The 9730-nt window shown below is 27.2% G+C and overlaps 1 protein-coding gene across 1 annotated transcript; it reads left to right on the forward strand.

Moving 5' to 3' along the window:
* Positions 1–228: 228 nt before the first annotated feature.
* On the forward strand, positions 229–1736 carry LOC145840841 (uncharacterized). Its single transcript, XM_082948183.1, has 4 exons — positions 229–422; positions 502–663; positions 783–953; positions 1275–1736. The coding sequence occupies exons 1-4, from the start codon at positions 293–295 to the stop codon at positions 1445–1447; spliced, it is 636 nt and encodes a 211-aa protein (XP_082804309.1). The 5' UTR covers positions 229–292; the 3' UTR covers positions 1448–1736.
* The last annotated feature ends 7994 nt before the right edge of the window (positions 1737–9730 follow it).

Raw genomic sequence — 9730 nt, forward strand, 5'->3', positions numbered from 1 at the left:
CAAACAGCATTGATAAAGTATGGCGTGATAGTTGTTTTTCATTCTAAAGCCTTCAACTGGCGAGAGAATTTAAATTTAAAAAAAGAGAAAAAGAAGTAAGAAAAAGTAAAGTATAACAGCATATCTCTGTAATATTGCAAAGTTATTTTTTATATTACGAAAAATGTGATAACAAACATTACAAGTGCAGATATACATATTAAGTTATAAGTTTTTGTTTTCAGCTAACAATCTAAAATTTTAACAGCACTTAGGAAATAATTATTTTATAATATATAATCAACAAGTTGAGATGACTCTGTACAATTACTACTTGAACAGCCCACCTTCGCCCTCGTTTAAACCAATCATGTCGAAAGTTCAGCCTTTAAAACAAAATTCCTTTAAGTCGTTTCATAGAAATGATGGCACTATGAATGGAGGTAATTATCGTTAATGGTCTATAAAAGCTATTTTTCTATTGCTCTTCAGAAAATTATTCAAACTTTTAATTTATTTTAGCAACATCTGCGGATATTGACGACTTTGAATTTGATGAAGCATGTCTATTTGATTACGACTATTATGATGAAACAGACAGCAATAAAAAAAATCCGTCTGTTCCAGAGACTAAAAGTAAGAAGACTCAAAACTCAAACCAAGAAAACTTATTTATTGAAGAAGGTTTGTTTCATTTTAGTTAATTTATTTTTAATGTGAACCTATTTTCAAGTTAACTTAAAATTACATTTTTTTCAAAAGTAAAAACACCATGTAAATTTTATAAAATAATTTTCAAACAGATTCAATGTTTTCTGTAACATCATCAGCATTTGACAATGTTGAGTTTGATGAAGATGACCCAGACTTTGAATTCAACCCTTTAAGTGTAAACAACAACATTCTACAACAAACCGACTTCGTGGCGAATGGTAGTCAAGAATGTTCATTGTCTTTAGAGTTTCACAAAAAAGGTCAGTGTAACAGATTCTGTAGTGTTTTTGATAACTTTTCTATCTAATACCAGTAATATTAGATTATGCTAACAAAATTTTTAGTAGTTCTTTCTAGGTTAAAATACTAAATTAGTTTTTTTATAACCTTTTGTGACTTTATCGAAAATGTATAAAAAAAAATATTTTTTATTTTAACTAATATAAGCTAACTATTTTTTCAAGCTAGACATATATTTAATTATTTTATATAATAGAAACTTTATATGTTGATATAAAAGTTTTTTTTGATGTTTTATTTTTATTTCAATTAAAAAAAGTAAATTAAACTTTATTCTACAGAATCAAATGACGACTCGAGAAAAAATAGTCTTTTTGAAAACGAAGAAATTCCCCAAGATATTTACGATGCCATGAAATGTCTTTCTAAAGATTCATTTTATGACTCAAGGAGTATATTTGGAAGCTTACCTTCACGAGCTAACAACAAATATACAAAAACTGCACATCCTTGAAACCCTAATCAATTTTAAATCATTCCAGCTAAAAGATCGATAAAGTATAATTTTCTGCGAATAGTAATACATTTTCTTATTCGTTGAAACTTTTTTGCAACTTTTAAAAGATATACAACAACCTGTGTTTTTAATAATCACTTATAGCTAAATAGTCTGCTGCCGTTTTCAAAATTTTTGTTGTATTATGTTTAGTTGTTTTAAATTTTAGAGAATTTTTATGACTACTTGCTTGATAGTCAGCCTTGTATTTTTTTTTTGATGTAACAATAAACTAGATTTATTGAAATGTTTTTAAAATATGATTAGTTTTAAATAAAGTATACTTAAGCTTAAAAACTACATACCTTTATAACTATTATTTTTTAACATAAATAGATAATCAATACAAACTAGGTTTTTAAGTAACATTAATCTAATACTTTTATTATTTTTAAAAAAGTAATGTTATAAAACTAAACTTATGAAACTTATCAGTAATTGAAATCAATCTAGTGAATACTTGGAAAAAAAAATTTGAGACTGAAAATAACGAATAGTATTTTTTTAAATGACTTTCAAAACAAACTCTTAGATTGTACTCGAGCAACAACTAGTATTTTGTTTGTAAAAACTAAAAAAAGTTGGTTTTATAAGTATTTAGACCAGTTTGTAAGACTTATTATTTTAGTTTATGAACATAATAGCTAGAAATACTTTATAATAGTTTGAAAACTTTCGCTTTTACTGCTTTCAGTAGTTTTTTATTAAAATTCATCATAATTAATTATATTACATAGTTTATTAAAGCTTTCTTTAACTTATACCAAATTACAGTAACAAAAAGTACTGAGAAAAAATGTTTACTTAAAAAAAGTTATAAACTACGTTATACACAAAATTTTACAAGAGGTATACTATGTCCTTTATTAATTAGAAAGGAATTTTACAATGCATTGTTAAGCGATCACAGAACAGCTTAGAAAGCAAAGTTTATATTGTACCAAATATCCTAGTTATAATTAAGTTAGCTTCTCTAGTTGTTGTAAAATGATTGTTTTTAGAAAAAAAACTTTTCTGTAAAGTTTTCTGATACTAATTATATCAAAAGAAATCTATGTAAACTTAAATGGGTGTTTCTTGTTCAAATAAAAGTTTTCCATTTTAGTTTTTTTTAAAGTTAAATATAATGAGGGAGCCTATAAGACCTCCAAAACAAGTGTCACCCAAGACTGCGCTGAGTAAATATGTAATTGGTAGTCTATTGTTTTGTTATAATAGGTAGATTGTTGCTATAAAATTTTTATTTCCTTACATTATTTTGTCAATATTAATTTCATAAGCAGAAAGCACAATTCGTAAGCTTTATTACTATTATTTTAAAGCAGTTATAACAAAGCTAAACTTACTTATAGCTTACTTTGATGATATATTTTAAACTTCAATACTAGCCATTAAACTCAAGTACAATTTTGTAAAGCAGTTTTTAGTTTTCCCGGATATGGCTTTGTAAATGTTTGTTAGTAAAATATAATAATACGAGTAACACTGAGGAATTTGCATGACGAATTTCATAAAAATAAGCTTTAGAAACACTTGTTGCATTAATTTTGTTTTATGGCCAGGTGTAAAATATACAAGGAGTATTATTTTTGTACAACTTGTCGTGTCATTTTTACACGAAGCCACTTTTGCAATGCGTCAATTTTGCACGCTTGGGTAAACGGCAAGGTTAATTATATTTAAATTATGTTTTTTTTCTAGGTTAACATAAATATTTATTTTTGCACGACCGACTTTCGTAAAACTAAAATATTTAAAGAATATTATTTTAAAGTCATTATAAAAAAGTATAAAAATGTTTAACAATAATTTAAACGTAAAAAAATTAAAAAAATTACTCCTGCCGTTTACCCTACCATGCAAAAGTGACACCCATGTAAAATTAATGATTCGTTTTACATTGAAACCCGTGCAAAAGTAACGCTGTGCATATTTTACTTGTTGCAATCTTCTATAGCATTTGAACCATAATTGTAGCTTACTGTGAAAACTGAAACTACGATTTTTTTAATCAATGTTGGATATATTACTGTTGAAGTACATGTTTTTTTTAGAAAAAGGGTCACTTTTGAACGAGCACTTCTTTTTGCATTAATCTTCATTTTTGCACGAAGCGTCATCTTTGCACAAGGTTTAAATGTTCTACAAAGAACTTTTTTTACTTAAATTTATTTTCTTTAAAATATTGTTTTACAACAAATAAACAGTTTGCTAATACATTTTAAAACTCGATTCATATAATCAAATCTAAGTTAAAAGTAAAGCTTCTTGCAAAAATGACTCTTCATCCATTTTTGACACTTATCCCGTTTTTTAAGTCTTAAAATATATTTTTTTAGATTCAAAGATTTATGCTTTTCTTTAAATAAATAGTTGTTTACTTTGTAATACTATTATAAATTTTCCGCATTTTCTATGGCAAAAATTAACAAGGTGAAAAACAAATTAAAACTTATAGATTATCACTAACTATTACTCTGTATAAAAAAAAATATTTTCTTATGCCTTATGTAAATTAAATGCATTAAAACCATTTTGAATTTTTAAAGGTCAAAAATATTTTATTTGTCTGAAGTCTGATATATATAAGAGTAACATAAAGTTTGTTTATAAAAAAATAGTCTTAATAAATAGTTTTTTTTGTAAAAACGCGTATCTAAAATAGGTTGGTAACACTCAAAATGGAGCAACTTAATTGATACCCCTACACGAGGGTTTTCAAAACTAAATTTCATAATCTCCCCTTCTTCAGAAAATTAAAAAAATGATTGCCCCCTTCATTATAAATCACAAAATTTTTACTGTAAGTTAATTTTTGCCACTTTACTTTTTATTGAGTTATCCACCTAAAGCGTTTGTATCGCCCCCATTATTTTTTGTTTTTCATTGCACACTCTAGAATAACCAGTGTAAATTAGTTGTTGCTGCTTTACTAGTTACAGTCCCCCTTTTTCCCCGTATTAGCCCCCGACTTATAAAATCGCCTAAATAAAGGCGGTATTGCCCTTTTTAAAAACCTTTCCCTACACTTTTATTATTTGATATAGCCTAAACTCTTAACTCTAGGTTTTTTAAGTAACTTAAAAACGATCTACGTAAGTTTTCGTCTACTTATTTATTACACTCATACTTATTCTGACAGTATCGAATTGAGAAATCGTACCATTCATAGTTTGAAACTACACATTTCGAAAGTTTGATGTTTTTGGTTTATTTTAAAAATTAATATGAATGTTCAAGAGTAAACAAAAAGCAAAACAGTATATAACATATTGCTCATTATGCAATGATGATTACTTTATAATTTCTATTACTTTCCAATTAAAGACATCAAGTCTGACTTTTTTATTGCTCGTCCTTCATAATAACATCTAACTCCAAAAACCAATCCATTTGCTATGCACAGTCCTGCAGCGATGCTGTAAATGGTCTTCTGTTGATATACTTCTTTAATTTTCACAAACGATCGGATACCGATACCGACTTGACTTATCACAAACGTCAGACAAGCCACCATGGAAAAAGTTTTCCAGTAAGAAGGATCGGAAGTATAAATATTGCTTTGGTTAACGCCTTTTATTCCCAAACAAAACGGTATGACAAATACTGAAACGGAGTAAAACCATCTATACGTGTTCTGGTATTCAACAGTAACTGTGCTTGCAATCGACATCACAAGCACCACGCTTGCAATACCCAAATTCAAAAGGTTTACTTTATCTGTGTGTTTGAAAATATAAGTCTATTGAGTTAAACTAATTTTAGTAAGAATCTACAAAAGTTTTTTGTTTGTGTTCTATCAATTGTAATTTACAAACATTCGTTTAGACGAACCTATTGTTTAAAAAAAAACTATATACTTTAACAATAACTCAATAACAACAACATTAAAAAGATACTTCTGATACAATGAATAGCAGTATACCATTAAAGTCTAATATTCTTTTACCAAAAATTTCAACAAAAAACACACAGTTTATGATGGTAAATTTAAAATTATTTATATATCATTAGTATTAAAAAGGAGAATAACTAAAGATAGAAAAGAACTGTATTTTCCACTATTTAAAAAATTTAAGCCTCAAAAATGTCTGCAGAATAACTGAAAACTTATACGAATGTAAAAAAGTTTGTAAGAAACTTTTGATTTTAGTTTTATATAAAGTCTGTATTTTGTTTACTATAAGGTATTTATATATTACTCGAAAGTTTTCAAATTTAATCAATAGAACATTTAAACTAACTAATCATTGGATTCACAGTTTCATAGCTTACAGCAGGTTTTTTTGCTCCTTTTTTTGTTTCTTTTGTTTCTTTTGCAGACGAAGTGGATGAACTTGGTAAAGAAGACGATGAAGAATCTGTGCAAAATTTATAACTATACAAAATAAAATAAATTTAAGAAAAATCGAACTTGATGTGTCATTGCTTGATGAATCTTCGTATGATTCTGAAGTGGTAGACATTGTTAACAACTGCTTTTGACCATTTGATTTCGACTTTACAAGTCTAGGTAATCAAGTGCAACAAGTTATTAATTTCTCTGTATGAACATATCTTGGTTACAATTTTAACTTTAAATATGTAGTAGATATTTCAAATTCTTTCCATTTAAAACCCAGTTGAAGTGTGTTGATCCGTTAACACACAGAAACATATGTTGGTACAATAAAGGAAGATTACTGTATAATTTGTTTTTATCTAAATTTATAAATCAGCAGTTTGTTAATTTTTTTTTGTTATAGTATGTATACTAGATTTTATTTAATAAATTATTAATAAACAATACAATCATTCCTGTAGTGGTTTATAAGAGATCTTCAGTTGTTAATTATATCTGAAAAAAGTGTCAAAACAAGCTTTTTCAGACTTAATTAACAATTGAAGATCTCCATAGACCACTATAGGAGTAAAACATTGTATCGTTTTAGTTAATTAATCTGTTAAATAAAATCTAATTTGTCTCCTTTATGAACATAAATTGAGATCTTTTTATTGTTAAATTTTTAAAGTAGGTTACAATACCATAGTATGTATGTAGCTAAATCTAGAAAAAGTAATATTGAAAGTAATAATAAAGTGCAAGTTTTCTGAAACTTTATGTAAAATTTGTAAAGATTTGTTACTAAAAAAAGATTAATAGTGTCGTCACAATAGTTTATATACAGCTTATAATAAAAACTTGGTAAATTAGTTTTTTAAAGTCTTACACAGCGGTCGGCAGACTTATACAAGTAATGAAACAATTTTCTTAGAAAAAGTTGTTTGTGGGCCTAACTGTATAGAAAAAAGTCTTCCACGGGCTGCAGTTATTTTAAAATAATTGAAGTAATCAATGTGAAATTACACTTTTTAATCAAAAATGTGATAAATAATACAGCACTAGTAATAGTAAATATATCTAAAAGGCCAATTGAAAGTTTCTACCACAAAAAACTATTTTCTTTTATAAAGTATGCTTTTAGCTGAAAAGTACCTCGCAGACTTCATATTTTTGCTTTGCAAGTCGCAGTTTTCCGACCTTTGTTTAAACAAAAAACAAAATTGTCAAATGTATCATTAATCTAATATATTTCGACTAACTTATAACAGATATGTACAAAAGAACAAAGTAAAATACAGATAAAGTTCTATACAAAATATTAAGAAAAATATGTAAACCTTTACTAATTAGATAAAAAGTAAAATATCAATCAATGTACAGAAAGTGTTACTTAAAAATATGTAATCAATCTTAAATTTTACAAAATGGCTGCAAAGAAAGATAGTTTCACCAAGTATTTAATTCCACAAGAGATCTTCAGTTCAGTTTTAAAAATGATCTTTATAGTTAAGAAAATGGATGAGTGATGGAATCACCAGGTCTTTTCTTAACTAATATCTTTACAGGATTCTTGGAGTAAAAAGTTGAGCAATATCTAAATTCACAAGTTTTCTATGTCAGACACTTTGACGATTGTTTATTAGTTTCAAAGAATGTAAAAGGTAAAAAGGTTCTGTTTGAAAAACAAGAAAAGTATCTTTTACGATAGAGGCAGAAGATGACAATGTGTTAGCATCAAAATATGTTTTGATAATTAGGAATAATGTAGGTTTCCTAAGACTATCCATAGAAATTATCGTTCTTTAGATAATATTTCTTTGTTAGTTTAGTAGTACCAAAAGATAAACTAAGTCGATAAAAACTTTGTTTAACAAAAGCAGTAAATTCTGCTCTCCACATTTACTTCAAGGTATGTTAAATGGTTATACAACACATTTGATTGAAAAAACATACATGTATATATATTTATAATACAAAAATATAACTAATTTTCGTATTTCTTCTAAAGTTTCAACGTTTAACACGTTTCGACAGAACAATATAAAGCAAATAGCAAAATTCTTCAAAGAATGACATAAAAACACTTTATGATGTTTCAAATAAAACTGAATAATTTTAGTTAGCTAATCTTATATAGTTATTTGTCTTGACTAAAAAGATTGCTCAATTTAATGAAATGTAAAGAGCTTGTTTAAATAGAGATGTGCAAATTAAATATTTTATTTACAACCAGGTTTTGGTGACAAAAAAATTGCGAATTCTTTAAGTAAAACAAAAGTTAGCTAACCTTAAAAACAACTTATGTACAAGTTAACTTATGTTTTGTTTTGCTTTGTTTGTTCTGGTTTATGGTTTTATTTTGTTGATATTTTTTGTTATTGATTAGTGTTGTTTGTTCTTTTAAAATACATATTTGGTTGTAAAGACAGGTTTGCTGTCTTTCTTTTCTTTTGTTTAGTGATAACTCTTTTTTAATTTTTTCGATTTCATAATTTTCTAGGCTACATAAATGACATGTTTTGTTTTAGTTCTGCAGAGTATTTCCGATTGTAAACTATTTTCTTTGTTTGCGTCTTTTAACTCCCATTTATAGTTTGATAACTTGGTATTATGTTTTTTTAGTTTGTTGTTTAAGCTTGCTTTTTGGTTGCTATATCTGGTTTTGAATGTTGTGCTTGTCGTACCCATATAAAATTTTATTGTACTATTTATTTTTATAGTAGCTTATATGTAGTACCCTAGGGTTCCGCGACGCCTCTCAGGGGTTCCGCGAAGCCTTCCGAAATTTAAAAAAGAAAATTTGAAAAAAAAAAACATAAATCATAAAACTTCAAAAAAAAAAAGGAACACATAAAATGGAAAACATATATAATTATAGCATTCGTTGATCTGCTTAGTGTGTATCAAGCGGTAGTACTTTTAATGGGTATTTATTATTAATAGGTGTCCTGGTTGCGCAAATTTTTGAATTTTTATTTTTAGTGAAGTCATGAAAATACTGGTATTATCACTAAAGCAAACAATGTAGGAGCAATGAACTTACGCATGCAAGGGAAGTAAATTTCGTTTTTTTCATGACAGACAAGATTGAGTTGTTTAAAAATAGAATTAACTTTTAAAAGAAAAAGGTTAGCAATGGTAATTTTGCGATGTTTCACCGGTTTGAAGAGGCCAATGAAAAATGCATAGAATTCATCTTCTCTACGAAATATACAACCACTTTGATCTTTTGTCTGTAAAGTTTCAACATTATTTTCCTGAAGGTGTTCGCATCGGAAATTTATAGATTTTGAATCCTTTTATGTGTGATATTGCTTCAGAAGAAGTGAATCTTCCTACAGATACAGTAAACGAATTGCTGCAACTATCTGAAGAGAGCAATTTAAAATTGAGTTTCAAAGGGAAGGAGCTTTTAGATTTTTGGATATGTGCAATATCAGAGTACTCCGTCTTAGCAAAGCGCGCAGTAAAATTTCTTTTACCATTCACCACCACTTATCTTTGCAAGTCCTTTTCGGCATTTTCGCATTTTCAAGGCTTTTCGCATGTAACAAACATTAAAACGAAGCAAAGGAACTGTATGCTGACTCCAACCTTATCTGCATGTCTCCGTTTCAGTCTATACAAAATCAAATCGCGCATTGACATGCTTGTTGCTAAAAGACAAGTTCAAATTTCGAACTAAAAGTTTTTTATTTATTTTTCGTTAGGCATCTTACCCGTTTATTACAGTAATCTGTGAATTCGATTAGGTTCATGTTCATTTCGTTATTGTTTGTAGCTCTCATTTTGTTTTTATTATGCAAGGAAATATTTTTATGACGTTGCGATTAATCATGTTTGTTTTCGTTTATTTATTATAGAATCATAAAATACCTATTGCCTCTGGCGCACTTTGAGTTTGACGTGACTTAATA

This window comes from Thalia democratica, chromosome 7 (genome assembly GCF_965202585.1).
Source record: "Thalia democratica chromosome 7, ktThaDemo2.hap1.1, whole genome shotgun sequence".
NCBI lineage: Eukaryota > Metazoa > Chordata > Thaliacea > Salpida > Salpidae > Thalia > Thalia democratica.